The following is a 24,283-nucleotide window of genomic DNA, read 5'->3' on the forward strand; positions in this document are numbered from 1 at the left end:
GCTCTAGAGAGAAATAATAATCAGAACTTAATACTTTCTATATGCCAGGCGTTGTACTAAGTGCTTTACATAGTGAATAATTTAATCCTCCCAACAAGCCTATGAAGAAAGCACTATTAACAACCCCATTTTATAACTTAGGACACCAAGGCACGGAAAGGTTGAGTAACTTGCCCAAGGTCACACCGCTAGTATGAGGTAGAGGCAAGATTTAACCCAGGCTGCCAGGCTCCAGAGTCCACATTCTAAACACACTACCCTACTTCTCTGACAGTGGTAGCAGTGTGGGTGAGCTCTTAGAAACTGGCCTCCTGTGTGTTCAGCCTCAAAGAGGCTCAGGCAGCCTGACGGAATCCATCTCCACCAGGCCAGCCCCTCCTATCCCAGGCAGCTAACCTCTTCTACCAGCCCCAGAACCCTGGAGCTCCTGGACTGTAGGAAAATCCAGGCAGGTGCTCTCACGCTGCCCTGGCCTTCCTCAATCTTCCTCCAAGCCTGAAGTCCATCCTCGTCTCAAGCCCAGAGGCCCAAGGCACACACTCTTCAGCTGGCCCAGGCTCACCCTAACCTGGCCTGCCTTTATCTTCTACAACTCCTCTGAATGTACCCTCACCTCCAGTCAAACCGGACCATCTGGTAATTTACTAAACACAACCTTGTTTCACCACATCCATGCCTCTTTTTTTGCTGTTGCCTCTGCTTGGAACCCCTTTCCCCAAATTCTGTTTCAGATGCCCACCTCCTCCATGGAGCCTTTCCTGATCTCATGAAAACCATGCAATCTCCCCTGTTTGACTCTTTACGGTACTTACCACTCACTGCTCAATACTGTCATTATTTGATATATTTTCATCTTCACCCCATCGTCAGGCAGACCTATCTCATCTCTTTCCTGGAGCCCAGCCTGGTGCCTGGCTCCTCTCAGGTGCTGGGTAAAGGCTCCATAGTTAGAATGGGTAGTAGTTAGAATTCTAGGTGGAAAGGAGACAGACCTCAGGAAACTTTCATCTCTGCCCAAGGTGACCCCCACTTCCTTTACCTCCTCCAGCGGGAGCTAACTTGAAACCTGACAGTGTGGGCTCCAGGCAGATTCTGGGATGGACCTTCCTGGGTGACTCTGAGCCATGCTCTCTCCTCAAGTTCAGAAGCCCAGAGAGAACCACCCCTCTCCAGTGAACCAAGGCAGGCTGCCCGGCTTAGGGTCCAGTCCAGCGGCCTCCTCGGCCGCCCTGCCCCCTCCCTGTCCTGGCCAGTCTCTCCGGGTGCGGGTGGAGAGTGACGTCGAGATAATTGGAGACCAAAATCATAAGTGGTTTGAGAGCGGGGCTGGGGATCTGAACGCTGAGCCGGAGCCGGAGTTGGCGGGACTCGGTGGGGGTGGGGGCAGAGGCGGGGCCAAGGGCCGGGCCGGACTCCGCGACTGAGTCTGGGCGAAGCCCCCGCGCCCGCCGAGTCGGCGGCTAAATTTACCCAGGCTGACTCAGCCCTTGCCCGGAATGGGGGGTGGGGGAGTGCGCCGGGGCAGTGGGAAGAGCCAGCGGGGGTGGGGTGGGGGGCAAGGAAGGGAGAGTCCGGACTGGGGGAGACAGGGGTGGGCTGGGAGTTTCCATCAAAGGAAGGAGTCCCCCTCCACCGATCGGGAAGGAGCAGAAGACCCCTGGGGGAGGGACGCAGGAGGGAATGGGTTGGTGAAAGCAAAAGATGCCAAGGTTGGACAAAGGGAAGCTTAGATTTATTGAGCGCCTACTGTGTGCCGGGCACTGTGCAAGGCGCTTTACATACATTACCGCATTAAATCCTCACAACAACCCTGCGAGGTAGGTGTTTAGAAACCCCCATTTGACAGATGAGGAAACTGAGGCTCAGGGAGGTGAAGTGATTTGGCCAAGTTCACATGGCTAGTAAATAGGGACAGAGGAGGTGTCCAAGATTGGAGAGAAAAAAGACTTTAGAGTCTGGGTGCCAAGCTGGTCGGCGTGGATGAGTACAAAGAGGGGCTCGGCGCGCTCCGGAGGTCTAGAAGGCCACAGGCCTGCTCCCGACCTCGCACGGCTGGAGGCGGCAAGGCGGGGGACCGGCGCGCAGTAACTAGGGATCAATTGATTCACCAGCAGGGCCGGAGTGGAAGGAACTCGGGGACTAGCTCCAGGGGAAATCCGCGACCTGCGCGCGCCCCGTAGTGGCTGTAGCGAGTATCACACTCCACACCCGCAGGTTCTTGGGGACCAGCCTCCCTTTTCCTTCCCTGGCTGGTTTCTGGAAGAAGCAGAGATGCAAGAAATTCTCAGGGTTCTTTCAGATGGGTGATACCACCTGGATGGGAGATCGTGGTAACGATTCAGAGCATCGCTAAGGAACATTGAGGAGGAGAAAAAGGGGAAGGCCTAAAGACGTCCCAAGCTGATTCATTGGCTGCCTTCCCTCCCCAGCTCGGATCGCCACAGGCCAGGGACAGTGACAAGGCCACCATCCTGCCCTGCCTTGGGGAGCCCTCACCTAAACCTGAGAGACTGGGATAGGAGCCCTTGTCCACTTACTCGGCTCTTGTGCAACCCTGGACAGTCTGGAATTGAGAATGAGTGCAGGTGATAATGAAGCCACCAGGGACACTCAGACTCTGTTCACTTATTCCTAACTCTTTCTTGGCTTGTGGAAGGGAGGATGAGATCAAAGCCTCCAAAGTGGCAGGGATGGACCTTAGAACTCCCACACTTTACATCATAAGAGGCCTGGAGAGGGGAAGGGACTTGCCTAAGGTCACCCAGCAAATTAGCGTCAGAGTTGGGATTGGAACCCAAGACTTGTGACACCAAAGTCTTTCTGCTTTGCTGGTTGCTTCTGGACCCCTTCCTCTTCTGCCAAGGGCCTCTCGGCCACCTGGTCACCTCAGTCAGAAGCCTCTCCATCCCTTTCTCCCTCCTGCCCAGAGGCCCTGCCCTGAAGTTGCCCTCCTATGACTATACCACCCCTGCCCCCCTGCCTGATGCTGGCTAGGCCTCTCTGCTGAGCTGCACACCTCATACATCAGGTCCTGCTGAAGACCTTACTCTAGTGCCCTGAATGGAGCCCACATTAAAGTCTACTGCTCACCCTCACCTCTCCTGAAAAAAAAAAAATCATGAATCGGCATATGCTCCCTTTCCTTTCATTTGGGCGGCTTCTATTTCGAGCATGGGAACGGGTGTGGGTAAGGGGTACAAGGAAGTCTGTGAGGAAGAAAGGGGACCAGTGGCCCCGAAGATGGATGGGTTGGGGAAAACAAATACAAGAAAGAGCCTCTCACTGCCGCTCCCTATTTCCATGTGGGGTCCCCTTAGTGTCCCTCGCCCTGAAGAGGGCCTCCCTGGTTTGGCTGGTGACGTCTAGAAGCTCTCCCATACTGTCGCTCAGCTCTGTCTTGCCACCTTCCCGGGGCCGGGGCCGCTCATTCCGCCAGGGGGCGCCCGAGGCTTCTGTGTCGCTTCCATCAGAAGAACCGCTATGGACGCTGAGCTCCGCAGCTTCGTCCGAGTCCGAGTCCGGGGCGGTGTGGCGGCGGATGCGGGACACCGCTTCCCGCAGGGCCCCGGCGTAGGGCCCCGGGGTCCGCGCCCAGCCCCGGCCCGCGCGCCGCGGGACCACCGCCGCTTCCTCCGAGGCCTCGGCACTGCCCGCGCCTCCCGAAGCCGCTGGGCCTAAGGCTGAGTGCTCTGGGTTACCTGGCTGTGTGCGGGCGTCCTGCAGGTTTACCTCGCCCACCGGAAGCCCCAAGATGCGGGAGGCGCGCTCTTCCAATGAGGAGTCTGCGGGCTTCCCGCCCTCAGCTTCGAACTCGCGCCCCTCACCGGGCTGGTGTGAAAGGCGGCTGCTCGTTAGTAGCTTTTGGCAAGAGGAGGGAAAGAGCGCGGCCCCTTCGCCCTCCTCCTTTTTGGGCTTCGCTTGGCTGGGGGCATCCCCCATAACGCGCGGCACCCCTGAGGACAAAAGCTGCACATGCTGGGTACGAGGGGTCGGAACATACTGAGACCGTATCACCACGCAGGTGGCGTCAATGACAAAGACGCCTTCTCCAGGAGTAGGGCCGCGGGAACTGCGGGGCAGGGTGTGGGCGCGGCGGGTCGCCCGCCGACCCTCCAAGGTCTCGGGTCCTGCCCCTTCTCTATGACCCAGGGACTCTCTCCATCCCGTGCCTCCCGGAGCCCAGGGCCTGGGGAGGGTCTGGCTATGTCGGGGCAGCTGCTTTTTAAGGGAGGGAATCCAGCATTTGCGGAGCCAGCTGTGTTCTCTACCTTCTTTCCCTTCCCCGGAGCCGTTGAGATGGGCCCTGGACCTGGGAGCGGGACGCGGGGGGCTGGGAGTCGTAGTTGCAGACCCTGCAGGAGCTGTCTCCGTGCCTGGGCTCCCAGCAGCTTTGGCTTGGGGATGGCCGTCGCTACCACTGTTCAGGCCAGCAGCAGCCAGCCCCAGGCTTTTCTCCGCGGCCCCCTTGCCGGACTCCAGCTTTGGCCTGGCTGTTCTACAGCCTGGGGAGCCCCCCAAGAGACCCCGCCCCTGTCGGAGACCCCAAGCCCCAAGGACGTCCCGGTAGATCCGAGGATCCAGCTTCTTCTTTGTGCACCCTCCCTCTGTCCTGGCCGGAGTGGGAGCAGGGGCTGAAGAGGCCGGCGCCCGGGAGGGCTCAGGGCCTCGCTTAGCCCCCAAGGTCCTGTGGGGGCCTTCGTAAGAAGGTGGAGCCACATAGGGTGGCGGCCTGTCCCAGCGGCGTCGCGGGGCTGTCCCAGCAGCTCCTCTCAGCAGCAGGTGAGCCTCGTAGCTTGGTGGCCCTGGCCGCCGACCTCCCCAAGGCCTCGCCCACGCCGCCCCTGGGTCGCTCTGCAGCTGCGCGAATGGACGGGGCGGTCGCCCCACCAGCCCCAAGCGCTCGGGCCGTGAGGGAGCTGGGAGCCCTGCCAGCTGGGCCACCCGAGGGGCGTTCCGAGGCTCCAGGCGGGGCCGACCTGGGGGGCTCCTTCGGGCCCCACCAGCCTTGCGCCTTTTTCGCTCGGTCTCCTTGGCCTCCCGCTCCTGCGATGCTGCTTTCCTTTTCTCTTGTTCCCGGGCTCGAACCTCGGCCGGGGGCCCCGCCCGCCAGTTGGTCGCCTCCTGCAGCACCCTGGAGGCCCAGGGTCGGCGGGGCGGCGGCTCAGGGGATCCCGGGCGCGGCCCACACCTGGGACAATGAGCGGGAACCCAGGTGAGCAGTTTGTGGGGGAAGGGAGCCGAGGTACGGGGAGCTGGGAGCACTGGAGACCACTTGGGGCAGCCATGTGGAGGGGTGTGTGCACGTGTGCGTGTGATAGGGCTCAAGTCGAAGCGGGACTCCTCACCATCTCTCCATGCACACTTTAACAGAGTCTGCCCCATCTCACCTCCTGCCCTTTCTCACGCCCTCTCCTGTCCCCCCAAAACAACGTGGGATGAATCAGGCCCCAGACCTCGGGATTTGGGGGCAGGGAGCTGGGAAAGAGAAGGACCAGCAGTGCTGGCTGGTGCCTGCGGAGAGGTCTGGACCCCACTCCCGGCCCCACCACTCTCTTCCCCTCACCCCTCCTTCACTCACGTGCGGCTCTGGGGCCCGCGGGCCCAGTGGCTGGCGTGGAAGTCCATGAGCTGTCGAGGAGGGGCGAGGCGGCTATAATGACAGGAAATAGTCTTCACTTCGATCACCAGCAGCTTGGATTTCTGCACCCAGAGGCAGCTGCCAGACTCTTCATCCTGGAGCTCCCCGGGGCTGTCGGGCCCCTCGGAGAATAGCTGGCCATCCAGCATCCTGCCCCACCCCACCCCGGCCCCCCACCCTCCCACCCGCCCCGAGAGCCCCCTCCCAGCCCAGGGAGCCGGCGCCCACTGCAGAGCGGCGGGCCCAGCGACTGGGGACTATATATACCCGGGCACACGTGTGTGCCTGTCTGTGTGTGTGTGCGCGCGCGCGCATGTGACACGGCGCGGACGGCTCGGCGCTGCTACCTCCCCCATGTGCACGGCCGCCCCCTGGGGCCCGGGATTGGGCGCCCCTTCCCACTGCTCTTGTACCCCAAGCCTGATGGGACCTGCACGAGTGGGCAGGGGACTTCATATTCTTGCCAAGCTGACAGTGCCTCCGCCCCCGTCCTAATTTCTTCAACCTTCTTGCCGTTTTAACCCTTCACTCTCTTGCTTGTCAGGGTGCCTGACCACCAGGGCTCTGCCCCTGACTTCCCGGCCCGGACTTTAGTTTCCCCGACAGGGAGGTGATGAGAATGGAACTCAAGGTCTCTGCCTGCCACTCTCTGCTGGTTTCCAGGGGTTGGGGTGCAGGAGGGGCTGGCCCAGGCATGGGGGGCTATTTTTAGCAGCAGTGGGTTCGGGTGCAGAGAGGAGATGAGTAACCAGCTTCCATGCGTGGTGGGAGGAGGTGGTGGCTTTCACGCAGCTTTTGTGTGACTCTGGGAGAGAGCTGCCTCCCTCGACCTCAACAAGGGTGACCCTCACACCCTTAACTTCTTACCCTCTCAGTGTTGCAGCCCAGGGCTGCCAGTACAGCAGGGCACAGGATCCTGTCTTGGCCATGGGAGCTGCTCCACACTCGCATTCTAAGATGTTTGTCCTTGAGCACCCGTGGAGCACTCTCCCCGAAGCAGGCTCTTCCCCCCAGTCCAGAAGCCAGGATTTTGGGGTCATTTGTTTTGTGCCCACACAGCTCTGCTATGCACTTACACTCTTTCAGAGGGGATGGAGGAGGAATGGTGTGCTCCCTTGGTAAAACCAATCCCCTAGCAACTGAAATGATAAAAGTGGCCCCTAGTTCCCAGTGTAGAGCTGCCCATCACCACTATCACAATGCCTAGCTCACTCAGCCCCCACCTGAAGTGGTGTTCCAGATGCTCACCTTTTAGGCTCATTCTGTCCTGGGTGGGGGGTTGCTGCTTACATCCATATGATCCCTCCCCCTACGCCTATACCAGGTGTCCCCTGATTCACCATGGTAATGTTAGTGGCAGCACAGCCCACGCCAACCCTTCCATGCAGAGACTTAGCAACCATGCCTGGCAACCATGGCAGCAGCTCCAGTGGAGGGGAGGGGTGTGGGGAGGTGGGGGAAGGAGTGTGTATGGTGATGGTTTCTGAGGAAGAAGGGATAATCTGCCACTCCTGAGAGGAATAAATAAGATTAGAAGGCTATGAGGCTCCCAAATTTTGTCCCATGTCTTCTGCTCCATCCTCAGACTCTGAGACTGACTGGGTAGGTTTTAGGGGGAAATGAGAGAAGCAAGAGATCCTAATTTGTTTCTCACTAAAGTACATGCAGCCCTTTGGGTACAGACCTTTCCTTTTAAGGGGATGGGGCCAGGAGTGTTGTCGTGGGGAAGACTGACTTACTGAGAACCAGAACAACAAAACCCAGGCCTCCTGCTCCCTAACATAGGCCATCCTAAAGAACCCAAACATCCCCTATCCCATCTACTTGACCCCCCTTGAATCCATACACCTACCAGCTGCGCTGATGGCTCTCCGCTTGAAGGTGCTTCCATCCACCCAGGTCGCACTAGAGTCCTAGGGCTTTTTAAAGCCCTTGCCTCCTCCCTAGACAAACCCTCCTTCATGATGGAATGTGACATAAGGAGACATCTGTCCCTTCCACCACGCAGCCACCCACACACACATAAACATACCCTCATTCTAATAACTTGGAAGCCTCCCTCCCTCAAGTCTGGGAATGTGCTGTGAGAGCTGTGATGAGGTGACTGCATAAGCAGGGGCTTCTCCAAGGCCATGATGCAGCACTGAGAGCTGAGCTCTGATGAGTGCCTTGCTGCCTTTCCCTGTTCCATCAGAAAGCCTGGTTTGGAGGAACAAGTACAGTATAGCTGGGTTCATCAGAGTTCTTAGGTTAGCGCTGGGAGGGGCAAGGAGTTACTCTGAAAGTGCTTCAGGTCCTGGACAGGAAACGGTATCATACCTGCCAGGCGGTGGTGAGGCGGTGCCCAGAATTTGGCTCATACCAGTCAGTCTAGCAGTCCTTACGGTGTGTGCTGCCAACTACTGTTTTGGCCCACATGGTTTCAGCAAAGGGAAAGGGTGTGAGGGGGTGACCATGGTCCTGCTGCTCCCCCATGCCCCAGCTCATTCTCAGCTTGGAAGAAAGGCAAAAGATTTGTAGATTCAGAGACAGTGCCAGCTGAACAAACTCCAGAGTCCAACTTTTACTAAGAAAAGTTGGTGGTGGCAGATCTCTCTGCCTGAAGGAGACCCTCAGTCTGTCTAATTTCTGGAGACCTAACACTGTTCTTGGATTTTCCTTGGGTCCCAGCTATGGTCCAGGCAGAGGGGAAAGTGAGGTAATGAGGACTGCAGGGAATTGGGTGGGGAGAATGAGAAAGGTGGTTAAGTCTAGTGTACGGTAAAAAGATGAACTCTGGAACCAGACTGTTTGGGTTCAAATCCCGGCTCTATGTTTTTACTAGCCGTGTGGCCTTGGGCTAGTTACTTAGCCTCTCTATGCCTCAGGGGTTTTTTTCATAATTTTATTATTTTATTTCTTTTTTTTGAGGAAGATTAGCTCTGAGCTAACTGCTGCTGCCAATCCTCCTCTTTTTGCTGAGGAAGACTGGCCCTGAGCTAACATCCGTGCCCATCTTCCTCTACTTTATATGTGGGATGCACGCCACAGCATGGCTTGCCAAGCGGTGCCATGTCCGCACCCAGGATCCCAACCGGCGAACCCCAGGCCGTCAAAGTGGAACGTGCGAACTTAACTGCTGCACCACCGGGCCGGCGCCGCCTCAGTTTTTTTAAATCTGCAAAACTAGAATAGTATCTACTGTTGTTCTGAGGATTAACTGAATTAATATACGTAAAGCACTGAGAATGGTGCCTGGTACACAGTTTTATATATGTGTGTGTGTGCTATTATTATTAGTACTGTCATTATTAATGATGAGTTGAAAAAGCCATATGAACTAGGATGGTTGAAGCAATAGCATCTACCAACTATAAAAATCAAACACTGCAATACCACAAAGAGGTTCCTGTCATTTTAATTAGGTTTGCCATGAAAAGCAATAACCTCAGCTAACCACTCTGCCCTCCTCCTCTACCTAACCCCCTTCTCCCTTCATATGCATATAGCACAGGGACCCAAAGGCCCTCCTCCCCGCTCCCATTATGGGAAGAAATGTCACTAAATGGACTTGGCCCCTCATACAGCATGAAACAGGATGAATAAAAATATCTTTATGAAGAGTTCTGTTGTGCTATTATCTAGGGTGGAGTCAGGGGCAGAGATATGGCAAAGGCTGGGTGAGGTCTGGGGATCTCTTAGAGATCAGAATTTGCCTGAGGAGCACAGTGCCTATAGTTCACCCAGAAAGGGGGCTACGTCTAAGAGGACGGGGCTAGGATGGGCTAGGCTGAACGTTTTCCTCAAGTGTATGTGTGAGGATAAGGACAGCTAAAAATCCATTCTCCTTCCTCCCCTCACACCTTCCCCAGCTCCCAGGTAGAAGGGTAGGGGGCTCCGGAGCAGGGAACAGAGTCACAATTCTCTCAGTGTTTCATCTGTGGTTCCCAGAGCTTTGGGCAGGCAGTGAGTGGGGCACACCCCCCAGTGCTGCCTGAGCCCTTCCCCCAAGCTCAGAGCTTCTCTCCACCTGTGAGCACCAGGGCCTGCAGGATGTCAGACAGTGAGACAATTCCCTTGACCACATCATTCTCATCCACCACTACAAGTCGGTGAACCTGGCATGGAGCAACAAGGGAGAAAGCGATGTTTAGTGTCAGCCTCCGTTACGGGGAGCCCTTCAGTCCTACCCTCCTTGCCAAACCCCAGTCTCAAGGCTGCTCCCCTCAGCCCCTCTTGGATCAGTGGCCTCCCTACCTCTGCTTCCACCAGCCTGTTGATTATGGTCTCCAGAGTCTCATGCAGGTAGCACTTGAGGACACCCTCAAAGTAATGTGATCGATGTTGCAGAGCTTTGGTCACAGACACATCTAGGTTGTTGTAGGTCTTTTCTGCCGCCAGATTCTGGGGAGAGAGAGGAAGGTGCTTGCAGGGAAGCAAAGGAGCCAGTCCCCAAACTCTGAGCACACCCAACCTCACAAGTGGGATTTAGGGCAGATGTCAGCCATGCCCACAAGCCCCACCCAGCTCATTCAATTGCTTTTCAAATAGGATTTGAAAGCTTGGAAGCTTCTAAAACCCGTAGGTCCCAGAAGAGACTCTCTTCTTCTCCCTCTCCACATTCAATACCCCGCCCCTTTCCCTACCTCCCAGCCCCTCCACAATCACTCACGATAACATCAAACTTGGAGTAGATGTCCACCACACGCCCTAGGGGGACAGAGGCAGCTCAGCAAGGAGGATCTGGCATCCAAGGCTCCCTGTGCCCATAGAATCACCCTCCGGGCTGTGCTGAGAGGGCAGCGGATTTCCCCAGAGCCACCCTGGCTTCCCTGGAGTCTTCCCTCTCCTTCTGCCCAATCTCTCACCTTTTTCATCCACCACTGGCAGGGCCGAGACTCGATGCTGTACAAAGATGCCCAGAGCCACGTAGACGGGGGTGGTAGTGCGGACCATAGCAATGTTGGCATAGGTGCCAATCTGTAGCTCTTCCAGAGACTTGGACATGAACTCGGGCTTGGGGAATTCAGTGATCTGAGGAAGAACCATCAGCCTGAATTTCAAGGCCCTCTAAACCACCACTGGATATCCCTCCAACCCAGTATATAAGAAGTAAAAACTGGGCTGAGGAGCACTTACAAACAATTTGAGGAACTTGAGGATACGCTTGTGGGTGAGGATATACAAGGTGTTGCCTGATTCCGGGTCAATAACTGGCAGCCTGTGGATCTTGTTTCGAATTAATGAAGAGACAGCATCAAACAAGCTGTGGGAAGGTGGGGAATAATGATAAGTTCCGCAGTGCTGGGCCTGAGGGTGGTTAGATAGCTCCTTAGGGTATATTTACAAACAGGGAAAACTGGTGGTTGGGGGACGGGAGCAGTGTTCAGACCAGGCCTGAAGAGAGTGAGAGAGGAGTGAGTGAGTGAGTGAGTGAGAGGGAGAGAGGGAGAGAGGGAGAGAGGGAGGGAGGGGGAGAGAGAGAGAGAGAGAGAGAGAGAGAGAGAGAGAGAGGGAGGGAGGGAGGGAGGGAGGGAGAGAGAGAGAGAGAGAGGGAGAGAGAGAGTATGCGTTTGTTTGGGTTTGGGAGGAGTGTCTGTTCTCTCTTCTGCCCCTGGATCTCTGGGTGTCTAGGGTTTTAGCTATGCTGATGGCAAGGCTCTTCCCTTTCTGGACAAATGGGTAGCTGGAACTCACCTGGCATTAGGAGAAATGCAGACAAGTGGTTTAAAGGAGTCCTGTAGATACACCTCTGAAGGGAAAAGGGAGGTTCAAAATATCACCATGGAAAACCATTTCCCAGGAAACTCTCTATCCCTTTATCCTTTTACAACCCCCAATTCTCTACACACCTCTCCAAGTTTCTATCTTGTGTTCTTCCAGCTCATAGATCTGTACCTGGAAGCAGAAGCAAGAGAACTTGAGAGTTGATCTCCCTGCTTCATTAACCCCTTGTGGTTTGCTTGGAAGAAAGGAAATGAGAATGAGGGACTTGGAGCGTCAGGCTAAGGTTCCTTACCAAGGCTGACTTATAGTAGCGGTGCAAGATGTTGATGAAATCAGTGATGGTCAGCATACCTGGAGGCCAAGACAAGAGCCCTCAGCACTGCTTAAAAGCTTCTTTCCCTGCCCGGCACAGGATGCCAATAATACTGTGTTCTAGAAATTTTTGCTTACCCACAAAACTTTGCTTCTTACTGTCCCACAAAGGGGCAGCTCGTACACCATTAGTCACCAAAGCAAAGAAAGCTTTCTTCACCTGTAACCAAAAGAGTAATAATCACAAAGGGAAATTCACAGGGGGCAGGACTTTAAAAGAACAGGGGTTGGGTATGTTGGGGAAAACATGAGACTAACCCCATAGAAGGACAAGGATATTTACCCTTGGGATGATAGGATGAGAGGTATTGAACCAGAGGCTCCAAGGAAGGGGAAAGGGAAAAGAGGAGTTCACCCACCTGCAGGGAAGTATCAAATACAACCAATTTGGAGCTTGTGGGAATCAGGTCATAGCAGCGATGAGACTTCATGAAGGAAGTATACACGCTATTGTTGGATTCTGGGGTCTCTGCATAGGGTGTGATAGTTAGTAGCTTCCTTCCATCCAATAACTCACAATCAAAAGGAGCAGAAAATAAAACTGTACTGTAGCTGCTCAAATATTTAGAGCATGATTTTATTTTTTAATTTTTTTTGGTGAGGAAGATTCACCCTGAGCGAACATCTGTTGCCAATCTTCCTCTTTTTGCTTGAGGAAGACTGTCCCTGAGCTAACATCCATGCCAATCTTCCTCTATTTTGTAGGTCGGACACCGCCATAGCATGGCTTGATGAGCAGTGTGTAGGTCCATGCCCAGGATCCAAACCCACGAATCCCGGGCCGCCAAGGCAGAGCACACAAACTTAAATACTACGCCACCTGGCCAGCCCCAGAGCATGATTTTTTATAAGGCCCCCTATTCTATCTCTTTTGTTCCTATTGTTCCCACAAAACCTGGATAAACCCCTTAGAAACCATTTCATTCAACCCCCATCTCCAGGTAGGTTCACAGGTTCAGATCCCTGGTGCCAACCTAGCACCACTCGTCAAGCTACGCTGTGGCAGCATCCCACATAAAACAGAGGAAGATTGGCAACAGACGTTAGCTCAGGGTCAATCTTCCTTACCAGAAAAAAAAAAAAAAGACAGAGATGGCTGACTAAAACAGAAAGGCAGTCTTTCATTAATCTGTTCTAGTCTTAAAGTTTTTCTCTCATCTTTAACTGAAGTTTTCCCTTTCATATATTTAGCACATTTTCATTTGTTCTCTCTTCTCAATTAAAATGTAATTAAGCTCCTTAGAAGAATTTTAAGCAGCTTACTTGAATTTTAAGACCCACAGATGAGAAAGGCATGGTCCAAATTGGGCCATTTCACATCAACACTAAGTTGGAACCCAGTGCTCAATCATCCTGGCCCAAAACACCTGGAGCATCCTTCTTGGGATGACCCTGTGAATTAGAAATCATCCTACCGACTCCAGATAAATGGGAGACCCTGGCTGTGTTTACCTGTTCATTCCTCTGATTTTAATTGCTTGCAATCCCAAAATAATAGCCTGAATGTGCTACATACTATGGTATGTGTACTTAAAAATATTACATCATCTAATCCTTACAACAACTCTATAAGGCAAATATTGTCCTCATTTTTCAGTTGGAAAGCAGTGAAATAAATTGCTCAAGCTCAGGTCATTAGTAAGTGACAAGAAAGACTCAAACACAGATCTACCTGATTCCAAAGTTCATGCTCTTAAATCCTATGCCAGTTGTTTGTTTTTAATTTTTTACCAAAGGTACACAGTTTAAAGAGTCAAATAGTTCTAAAGATTTTAAGAAAACTGCAGTCCCTGGCACCCACCTCCCTATACTACCTCTCCCCAGAATCAGACTTCTTTTAGCTGATTATTTTGGTTATTTATTTTTTGTCTGTAAACAACATGCTTATATTGTTACTTTTTTTTTCACTTTTAGGAATTATCTATTATCATCCAAGGAAGATGAGAATTTTTAGTTCTCTTTCCTACCAGGACCCCATACTAACATGCACCTCCCATCCCCCCATTCTTCTCAAAATTAAACTGTAATGTTGGTTACATTAGTATTTAAATAATTTTGACTGAAGATTCATTAGAGCTAAACCAAATAATAAACTCTGATTTTTTTCTTTGTTTTCCTTGGAGTTAATAATTCTCTTGTCTTTTTGTTTGCTTAACTTTCTCTGTATGGTACTTATAACTGATTCAACCCTCAAACTCTTTACCAATTGTTAAAGTCTCCTTTCAAGAAGTTCAGAAGCATTAGATAGTCTATCAATTCAAACTACCCAAAGAAGTCTCTCCGGAGCCTTCTGACCTGCTCAAATCTGGGCTGGTTTGCCCGCTGTGCACTGCTGTCATCTTGAGATCTTCCTTCATCACCATCCAAGGGACCCCTTTCCCGTCTCTCCTGTATTGGCACTCCTGTATCCCGTATCTCATGTTTTCATCTTTTTTCACTACTCCCTTGTTTTGGTGGAGCACACCTTCCAGTAGCTTCCTGAGAAAGGGTGCATGGGATGTCAATTTTTAGAGACCTTGCAGCACGCAGATATCTTTATTTTGCCTTTATCTTTGATTTACAATTTGACAGGATATAGATTCTAGGTTGGAATTTCTTTTCCTGCAGAATATTGAAGGCATTGCTCCATTTCCTTCCAGCTTCTGGAGTTGTTGAGAGTCAGAGGCAATTCTGATTCTTTGTATGTGACTTGTTTTTTTCTCTCTGGAAACTCAGGATCTTCTCTTTGTTTCCAGTGTTCTGAAATCTGATGATTGTGCTTCAGGTGGGTCAATTTCATCCACTGTGCTGAATATTCAATGAGTCATTTCAATATGAAAACTAATGTCCTTCAGTTCCAGGAAATGTTCTTGAATTATTTCCTCGACTGTTTCCTTCCCTCTGTGTTGTCATTATTCTCTTTCTGTAATTCTTATTATTTACATATAGGATTTCATAGACTGACCCTTTAAGGTTTTTGTTTTTCTCTTGTTTTTTGGTGGGTTTTTGTTGTTGTTGTTGTGTTTAAAGATTTTATTTTTTCCTTTTTCTCCCCAAAATCCCCCAGTACACAGTTGTGTATTTTCAGTTGTGGGTCCTTCTCCTAGTTGTGGCATGTGGGACGCCACCTCGGCACGGCTTGATGAGCAGTGCCATGTCCGCACCCAGGATTCGAACTGGGAAAACCCTGGGCCCCAGAAGCAGTGCGCCAAACTTAACAACTCCACCATGGGGCCGGCCCCTGTTGTTGTTGTTTTAAAAATACTTTTTCTCTCCTATTTTCCACTTCTTTGATTTTTTTTTCACTTCCTTGATTTTTAATTCTATTTTCTGGGAGATTTCCTCAACTTGATTTTCCAAATCTCCTAATTGGTTTTAAAATTTTGCTATTATATTTTTAATTTCTAAGAGCTCCTTTTTGTTTTCTGAAAATTCCTTTTAAAAAAAAAATTGTATCCTGTACTTGTTCCATGGTAGAAATATGTCCTTTTATCTGAGTACATATTAATGTTAACTTCTGAAGTTTTCTTCTCTATACACTGACTTTTCCCCTCTGTTGGTTTTTCTCTGTTTGCTTCTTTTCATGTTGTGGGGGCAGTGTGGATCAGCTTTCTTCATGTTAGGGGGTAATCCTTGGTTTAAAGGAGCATTCAAACCATATTTTAAGAGTGGTGTCTTTAAAGCTGACTGGAAGCTCTAAGTGTGTAAATGAGCCTTGTTGACTGTGAGCCATTTAGATGGGGAGCACTCAATACGTATAGTTTTTGGGCTTTCCCCTCAAGAGGATTCTGGAGAGGATTTATTTTGTGCTTGGAGGGTGAAGTCTTTTCTGTCAGCCTTCTGGAAATTGAATGAGGAAAAGGACTGAGGTCTCCACATCCAGTATAGTTCACTCTTGCTCCTGTTTTTAGCCCAGTACCTCAGCCTTCAACTGGGCCTGAGCCCCTCTCCAGACCTCTAGGCTTTGACAAAGATGGGGGGGCATTGCCCAGCTGTACTCAGTGGGGTAGGGAGTCTTGGGATCTGAGAGCTTCTTAGGCCTTCAATGCTCCTTGGCTTTCCCTACTGCTAGTTTATAATTCAGTTTTCTCAGGTTGGCTAAGCCATTTACCACTCTTCTGTCTGCTTTCCAGCTTCCAAAATTTCATTGTTGTTGTCTCCTCTCTTGTTCTCCCTGTTCTGGTGGGTTTGTACCTTTTAAAACAAATTCTTTTATAGTGTTTTTAGTGGCTTTTTGTGAAGGAATGAAAGTAGATGCATGTATTTGATACACCATCTTTAATTGGAAGCCCACCATTGTTTTTCAAATTTGAAAACAGACTCCCAAGAGCGAGTCTTTTGACACCATGCTACATTTATAGTTAAATACTATCACTTTAGGCTACACCTACAAACATATTTGATTTGGCTTTCCAAGTATTTAAAAAATAATTTAAATTAGTTGCCAAATTTTAAAAACCTGGAGATTTACATAAAAATCCAAATTCTCAGTTTCTTTTCAAAATCAGATCCGACAAAACTAGGTCCTGAATTCTTCAATAGTAACAATTGACCAGACCTGGATAGTTGCTGCCTCTTTTTAGATGCGATGAGATCTACAGGTTGTCGCAGTCATACGCAGCCCACGTCACTGCTTAATCCACGTAGACAATTTGAATTTTTGACCCCTGCCTTGGTTGGCACTAAAGCAAATGTACTCAAAAACAATAAAATAAGCATTGTTATCACGTGGCAGTAGTCAATTAGGAAGTCATCCAGATAATTCAAAATATGACTATATTAACTTTTTTGGATACCAACAAAACGAAAACAGAACACTTAAAAATTCTTATGGAGAACTCATAGACCCTTAATAATATGTCCTAGGATCTCAGCTCATATTTCAATCCTCTGAGAAAGTGTGTACTCCTAATGCCATAAACATGTTCTAGGAAGACCTAGAAGTGTTCCTAGGCAAATCCTTTACCACAGATGCCTGTAAGTTCTGCTCCTGTCTAGATGGCCTAGGGTTGGGCCATTCCATTTTAACAAGGTATTTGGGAAGGTGCTGGAATTGCCTTCGCCTGTGCTCTGGATTTTGGACTTTAGTGCCTCTATTTCTAGATTAGTTCCAAGGGCTTTCAAGGCCTTTCTATAATTTCTTGTGTACGCTCAGCAGTTTTAGTGAACTCATTGGATGATAAAATCCTAGTGGCATTGTTTCTGGGGAACTCAGATAATACTAGAGACTTCTAGAACATGGTTAGCCAGTTGAGAGTTGCCTATGGAAGCTTTCCCTGGACCTCGAAAGCTTCTCTCAAGTGATTCAATAATTGAAGATATTAATTATGCTCATCACCCTATCAAAGATTTATTCCTAGGTGATCTTGCTACGTTATTGTTCCTGATTTGTGTGGTTTGGCATATTATCTGGCCCAGCTTTGAGTCTCCCAGGGGGACCCAAGGAGAGATTAAAAAACATTGCTGAAGACAAGTTAGGATTGCACTATTGCTTTCATACCAGTTTCCTTTTTTCAGTAAACTTACCTTGATGATGCTCATTTTCCAGAGCTGGGTGGCCATCTGAAGAAGTGGCCTGGAGAGACAAGAGAAACAAAGATTCAGCCTATCTTAGGTTCCATCCATGTGAGCCTAGCAACAAATGACTTCCTTGAAAGGACTGGAAGGCCTTTTAGAAATAAGATCTCATTTAATCTTCATAACAACACTGAAGTAAATACTATTATTAGCCTTACTTTCACAGATTAGGAAACTAGGTTCAAGAAATATTAAGCAACCTGCCCAAGGTCATATGTCTGGTAAGGGGTGAAATAGGGATTTGAACACAGATCTGTGTGGTTCCAAAGCTCATGTCTTTATATACTACACTGCCTAACGAAACATTAGGTCTTAGAAGCTGAGACTAGGAAATCTGAGTTTAGGGCTGGCCCCACAAGATTCTCACAGATCTACTTTATAAAAACATGGAAGCCAGACGGACACACTGCTTTCCTGCAAACACTCACCAAGCATAGTTGTAGGCAACAGAATCACTGACACAGCCCTTACCACCGAGAGAGGGCCACATCTGGGGAGGATCCCAGCAGCTGACTGTCAGAGAGAGTCAAAGCTTGAATGACTGAGGGCTGGATAAGGAGCACAAATGTTCTGAAACTGGGGACCTGGGTCCTCTCAGCACCCTTGTGAGTCAAAGGCTACTACAGCCCAGAGGGTGCTGGTTTTCCAAGTTTCCTTGCCTCGACAGTCTGAGATTAGAGAGTGCTTTGAATACAGAGAAAACTTCAGAACCATCTCTGTGCTCCCTCAAGTGGGAACATTTGGAAATTTCATTGTTATCTAGGAAGTCAGGAGGAATCGTGATAATTTTCATCCATTGGAATCAACAGTTTTGGCTCCATTTGCTCTGAGTAATATCCCCAAACTAACTTAAAATCATACTTCACCTCCAAAGCTGCTGTAGTAACGTGAAGTTAAAGGCCTTGGCTTGAATCTGGGAGGCTGGCTGGTAAACAGGGTCAAGTTGGCAGGATAGCCCTAAACTTCTCTCTCCTAGCAGGCCAGGATGGGGGCAGGGGGGAAGAGGGATAATCTCTGTCTCTTCTCTCTGGGCTGCATAAGACTATCAGCTTGGCCTGGCATTTTGGCAAGACTTTCGGAACAACAGCCTCATCACTTATAAGTGGGAGAGACGGCTGTTCAGCTATAAAGAAACACACATGGTATAACACAGTCTCACAAAGATCTATACAAAGACACGGCAACTGCTACTTCTGTAGAAATTATTGTACCCATCACATGATACTTACATACTACACTGTGCTACAGTTACTTTGTTCATTCTCTATCCAAACAGATTATACATTCCTGGAAGTCTGAAACTATTTTATATTTCTTTGTATCCTCCATACGCCTAGCATGTGGTTTTGCAAATAATTCTCAATTGTTTTATTTTTTAATTCTCAAATTGATAATGATAATAATGCACACTGATATGAACAGAGACCTAAGACTAAGTCACAAGGAGAGAAAAGAGATGTACAGCTGGATATAGATTCGGATACCTATGTAAGAGTCAGACACAACTGAATATGCCTTTATCTTTCTCTACAGAGGAGTGGGGTAATTATGTCCACTCCTCTCTACTTTTAGTAACATAGGGGACCTGAGAAAGTACCATTGTACTACCTAAGTACAAAATATTATTACAGAGACACAGGCTAGATCTGACACATAAACTCACAATTTCTTTCAATTTCCTGATTCACATTTCCAATTGTTTGCTAAACAAGCACAGATGTCACAGAGACTCCTCAAATGCTTCAATACAAAACACAACAGCATCTGTCCATCCAATCCTATTATTCTCACTGTGGGTCCCATCTTTGTTTTTTGCATTGCTGTCTTCCCAGGGGCCGAGAACTGCAGTCTTGAATCCTCCAAGAATGGACTATGCCAATGTGTCTGTTTAGAATTGCAGAGCAGGGCATGACCTAAACTTGTCCTTAACATCTACCAGCTAAGCTGGTGAGTTAGAAATGCCTCAAATCTGTCTCTCTCCCTTCCACGTTCACAGCTTTAACTCAGGCTTTTACCTCTCACTTCTGCAACATTCTCTAAACTGGTCTCCCCGCCCTAAATCTGTTTCCTCTTCCATTCATCTTTCATGCTGTCACCACCTTCTCTCGCCAAGCATCTCAGGTTTGGAAGAGACTGATCTCCAGCAACCAGGAACTCACTACTTTCTGAAGTAGCTCCATCCATTTACAGAAAGCTGTTAAGAACATTCCTAAAGCACACTCACTACCTTGCTCGTAAATTTTCCATGGGTCCCCTTATTACAAAACAAAGTTCTAACTTAGTGTGGTATGCAATACCTTCAACCCGACCTCAACCTACTTTTCCAGTCTTTTCTCCCACTATGACCAAAATCCAAAGCTCCAGCAACATCAAGCACTGGCTCACCCCCAATTAATCTCTACATACCCCAATATCTGTGCCCTTGCTCACACTGTTCTCTCAACCTGCAATGCCATCACCCAGGTTCACAGTAATTTCTCCCTCCCCCATGCTTCCACAGTCCTTTGTTTGCATCTTGATGATAACATTTACTACAGTCTACCTTAAAGAACAGCTGTCACTGGCTTGCGCTCACCCCCACACCAGTTAAGCTGAGTATTTTCAAAGCAGAGGTTTTCTTTTTTCTTCTTTTTAAAACAATTTCTTTCCCAAGAACCTAATTCAGTACATAAAGTATGAGGTCTAATTAGAAAATCTATATAAAAATGCTTTGTAAACCCTGATAGATTTATAAGTAAAAATTAATATATTATTTTGAATTTAAAGGAATCAGACCGCTTGTTCTTGCTCAAAATTCTCTTAATCTGTAAGAAGTGACTCCCTTGCCTGGGTGACCAATTGCAAATCACTTCACCACTTTGGTCTGTTTTCTTCTTTATATCCTGAGGGACAAGGCATCTCTGCAGGGAGGGAAAAGGTGCCGTAAAGGAATTACTCTGGGCATGTAACTGATCCAAGGAAAGGTGAACCTGTAGCCCTTATACAACTACAGTAACAGATGATAAAAATCAAGACAGGAAGAGTTACTCTGTCGGCAAAAGCGTACATGGTTAAAAACTCTTGGAGAGGGAAGTGAATGGGAAGAATTCCAGAATGCTAAGAAAAGGCTCCTGAGAGCAAGGTGGGTCCAAACACGTAGCAGGCAACTGGCAGCATCTCTAGGAGGATGACAGAAACCTGCCACAACCGGTCAATAATTGCTGGCCAAGAACGAGTTATGCCAACACGCCTGCTTAGAATCGCAGAGCAGTGCATGACCTAAACTTCTCCAGGGACACAGCGGCCTCTAAAATTGAAAGATTCCCTCCTTCAGGAAAACCTCAGTTTTCAGTCTTATTAAGGGTATGTGACCTCGCTGGACACCTCAATGCAGTATAAAAGTCTTTCAGATGTCCCTCCGGCCACAGATTGTAGGGATCACAATCAGACAACCGGGGAGCAGGCGCTACATGCAAGCGGGGCTCCCTCGGAAGCCCCCTGCCTCACCCAGGAAAGCTGGATCACAACCCTGCTCTCTCAGGCAAGCTCTGAAGGGCTTGAGGTGCTAAGAGGAAAGGCGGCCGGAGATGGCCAGGGTGTGCGCGGGTTTCGGAGGAGCTCGAAGTCACTGCCCGCTCGGGCTAAGAGTGCCGCGGACGGAAGGCAGGCGCGGGCGCGGCCCAGTCCTAGGAGATGCGCCCGGCGAAGGAGCGGAGGGGCAGGGTCACGGGATAGGACAGACACCCGGCTTCCCGTTTACTGGGTACCAGCGCCGGCCCCTGCCCAGGCTTCCCCGTCCCCTAACGGGGGTCTCGGGCTCCACAGCGCCCCCCGCCGCCCTCCTCACCGTCTCCATTGCGAGAAGCGCCGGCTGGGTTCGTGCCCTTTAGGAAGCTCGCCGGAGGGGCGGGGAGTGGGAGGTTCCACCCCACTTCCGGCACCGCGACGCCACTTCCGCTTACGTCAGAACAGACGCAAGCCAAGGGCGGCCGGCAGCTCACCCTTCCCGCGCGGCCTGACCTCGGTAACCGCCCTCCCCTGGGTCCTCTCGGACCCTCAAGGATCCCGCTGACGGCGAGGCTGACGGGACGGAGCCGCTTGTATTTAAAATGTTGTTTTTTTATTTGTCGTTTAAAAACAAACTTGGAAGAAGCAAAATCCAAAACTTGCCCTTTGCCTCTTGCAACATAAATTATGTACAGTTCAGAATGATCGCTGATACAAAACATGCCAAGGACAGGGGCGCTGGGGGAGGAGGGAGAGAGGGCGCTTTAAAAAAGGGAATCATTTCATCCGTTGTTACGAAGGACCAACCTTGCTGTACAGGATACACACAACACAAAATAAAGTCTTCACGGGATTCACACTTGTCAGCGATTTATTTTTTAAAAAGGGGGAGGGTCCTGGAGGTGAAGGGAGAAGACCGTAAAGGGGAAAAACTGAAAATTGAATATGTGCAAGTGTAAACCAACCCAAAATACAAACACGGGGGGAAGGGGAGAGGAGGGAATTCTGATGCAATTATACAGGCGGGGTACTTAAAAAAAACCAACAACCAAAATTCCAACCTGTAGCTTGGGTCTGAGTTAGTTTATATAAAAATTAAAAACTGTATAAGGTTTCTTCACTAAATTCTACAGGACTATCGGATACCTAGCATATGCTTACAAAGTCTGCCCCATCCCCTTTTCCCAATCCCAGGGCCCAAGCCCCAACCAGAGCCTGACTCACAGGAGCCAATCTCTCCCTCCCTGTAGCCTAGGCCTTTTGCTCTTGGAAAAGGAACATCCAATGGCTTTGGGGGCAGCAGCCCAGTCTCCCCACTGTCTGATTTAATTACAGTGGTTTCTGTGGGGGTGAGGGGATGTTATTCTCTTAAACATTTGCAGCTTGAAACAGTTGAGGAAGCAGCTTAAAAAAAAAAAAAAAAACTCCCTACCCCCATCAATCCGCAACCCCCCAAATTCAAAAACAAAACAAAACAAACCTAAAATCACAACAGCGACCGTGCTCCCCCTCCAGCAGGCCTGCCCATCCACTGCCACCAAGCCCATCCCTACACTCCAGACATTTGATTCTTGAAAATATTAATTACAAAATGCCCTTTGCCCACAGCCCCTAGGAGAGAACTGCATATAAGCTTCATCTTCATCCCCATGGCTCCCTACCAGAGAGGGGTCTGGGGCCTCACCCACCCCCTGACCTACCCCTACCCCCAGGAAGAGGTTCAACTGCAGCACAAGCTTGGGCAGAAAGGGGAAGGAAAGGGAGGCAGGGACCCCATCACCCTCTGGCTCCCCCTGGGGCCAGCTCACTTTTGTGCGTTATAACATAGTCCAACTATACAACAGGGGGTGGGACTCGCCCAGCCTCTATACCCCCACCTTACAGCAGTCACAGCCAGGGGGTGGGGAGGAGGGGGTGAGGAAAAGGGCGGTAGGTTGGGTAATGGAGGGGCCCCCCCACAAGGGGAGCTCCATGTGTCCGCCCCACACCCCCCTACCATTTATAAACTGGTTTTGTAAAAAGAAAATAGATATATTTATATAGAATATATAAAGCACAAAAATTAGTAGTTTTACATTTGCTCTCCCCGGGGGTGGGGGGAGAGGGGAGGGTTCTCACCTCCAGCCGGCTCCCCCATGCCCCACAAGACTATGTACAATCCCATGTATAAATAGATAAATACCCCCCACCCTCCCCGCGCTGACACTAAGCTCCCCCACCCCCACATCACCACCCCTTCCCACCAGACCAGCAGCAGTTTGGTGACTGAGGGAAAGTGGGAGCTCCGGGCCACACCCTGCCTCACTGGGTATGGGCATGCCACTCAGGGATAGCCCTCACCCTACCACCCACCCACCCCATCCAGGGGCTGGAGGGCAAATGGGCTCATGATGGGGTTGGGAAAACAGGAGGGAGATATCCTGGTCCTAGGTTTAGCACACCCCTCCTGCCCCCATGTCCAGATGGAGAAGGAAGTCCTAGAGCAACTAGGGGCCAGTCATCCCCAATCTTCATCATCATTAGCCTCAACCACCATCCCATGCCCATAATTAAAAACAAAGATGGATTTTTTGTTGTTGTTTTTTCTTCCTCCTCCTACCCCCCTTCCACCCACTCAGAAGAGGGCAGTGAGGTGGGGGAGAGGGTTGGGGCAGTAGGGGGCTTGGAGAGGGTCTCACATTTCAAAACAGCAAAAAATCCAACACTTAAATGAGGTAGGTGTGGGTGTGGGGTCTCCTTGCCCGGCTTGCCTGGCGTGCCCTCCTGGGCAGCTGGGCGCCTCTTTCCCGTTCATGTTGCATTTGTCAGAGTGGAAAACAAGGAAACACAACCCATAGAGAGACAGAAACACAGAGGAGAAGAGGGAGACAGAGACAGATTGAGAGGGAAAGGGATGGGGGTGAGGGTGGGGGCAGGACCCGGCAGGCAGGGCCAGGTGTGGGACCCGGCCTTTGGGATTGTCAAGCTTAGTCAAGTCTCTTTGCAGCCTTGAGTTGGGCCGGAGAGGTCGGTGGGAGCAGCAGGGCTGTGAGGCCCGGCCACACATCCTCCTCCCCCCTCCCTGCTGCCTCCCAGATGCTTCTGGGTAGTTCCCGGCCCATATCCCCCTCAAACCTGAGATGCCCAATGGCTGCTTCTGTCTGGCCCCTCCTGGAGCTGGGGGCAGAGATGCCAGCCTGGGGGCCGGTGGCGGGGAAGAGGGTTGTCCCTGGTGCCCAGGGTGGGCTTGGCCTAGGGCCCTCTGCCCCAGCCTCCTGCTCCAGGGGCTCCGGTCAGCCGGCAGCCCCAGCCCTGGGTCCTGGCTCTGGCTGCTACCTCTCTTCCCCCTCAACCCTTTCAGGGAAGAGATTGGGGGTGGGGGGACTCCCCTGCCTGGTAGCCACAAAGCTTCTTAGTTCATCCATTTCCGACAATTCCAGGCTCCACAGTGGCAGGGGATCTTGTGCTGATCGTCCTCAAAGTCAAACTGATAGTCATAGGTCAGCTGGAAAGAGAAGAGGGCAGAATCAATGCCAGCCCCTTGGA

General features: G+C 50.4%; 3 protein-coding genes across 20 annotated transcripts in view; all 3 read right to left on the bottom strand.

The window, feature by feature from the left end:
• Positions 1 to 1,710: 1,710 nt before the first annotated feature.
• Positions 1,711 to 5,917, bottom strand: DDN (dendrin). The gene is made up of 2 exons (XM_023643472.2): positions 5,579 to 5,917; positions 1,711 to 5,188 (listed from the first exon to the last, which is right to left on the bottom strand). Exons 1-2 carry the CDS (start codon positions 5,785 to 5,787, stop codon positions 3,280 to 3,282), a joined length of 2,118 nt encoding a protein of 705 aa, XP_023499240.1. The 5' UTR covers positions 5,788 to 5,917; the 3' UTR covers positions 1,711 to 3,279.
• A 3,100-nt stretch (positions 5,918 to 9,017) lies between these two features.
• On the bottom strand, positions 9,018 to 21,297 carry PRKAG1 (protein kinase AMP-activated non-catalytic subunit gamma 1). 3 transcript variants are annotated; one of them, XM_005611072.4, is made up of 13 exons: positions 21,099 to 21,297; positions 17,222 to 17,270; positions 16,254 to 16,391; positions 12,076 to 12,185; positions 11,795 to 11,876; positions 11,637 to 11,695; positions 11,470 to 11,515; positions 11,315 to 11,369; positions 10,757 to 10,883; positions 10,486 to 10,651; positions 10,290 to 10,327; positions 9,875 to 10,021; positions 9,020 to 9,735 (listed from the first exon to the last, which is right to left on the bottom strand). In XM_005611072.4, exons 4-13 carry the CDS (start codon positions 12,145 to 12,147, stop codon positions 9,631 to 9,633), a joined length of 897 nt encoding a protein of 298 aa, XP_005611129.2. In that variant the 5' UTR covers positions 12,148 to 12,185; positions 16,254 to 16,391; positions 17,222 to 17,270; positions 21,099 to 21,297; the 3' UTR covers positions 9,020 to 9,630. The 3 variants fall into 3 exon arrangements, with proteins under 3 accessions (NP_001157455.2, XP_005611129.2, XP_070125155.1); NM_001163983.2 differs by lacking the exon at positions 16,254 to 16,391 and having other exon boundaries at positions 9,018 to 9,735; positions 21,099 to 21,123; XM_070269054.1 differs by lacking the exons at positions 12,076 to 12,185; positions 16,254 to 16,391 and having other exon boundaries at positions 21,099 to 21,216.
• A 52-nt stretch (positions 21,298 to 21,349) lies between these two features.
• Positions 21,350 to 24,283, bottom strand: part of KMT2D (lysine methyltransferase 2D) — a 38,735-nt gene continuing 35,801 nt past the window's right edge. For all 16 annotated transcript variants that reach the window (XM_070270223.1, XM_070270229.1, XM_070270224.1 and 13 more), the window contains one exon: positions 21,350 to 24,242. In XM_070270223.1, the coding sequence (XP_070126324.1) occupies positions 24,150 to 24,242 (93 nt within the window). In that variant the 3' untranslated portion in view covers positions 21,350 to 24,149. The remainder of the gene's footprint in view (positions 24,243 to 24,283) is intronic.

Source organism: Equus caballus, chromosome 6 (genome assembly GCF_041296265.1).
Source record: "Equus caballus isolate H_3958 breed thoroughbred chromosome 6, TB-T2T, whole genome shotgun sequence".
NCBI lineage: Eukaryota > Metazoa > Chordata > Mammalia > Perissodactyla > Equidae > Equus > Equus caballus.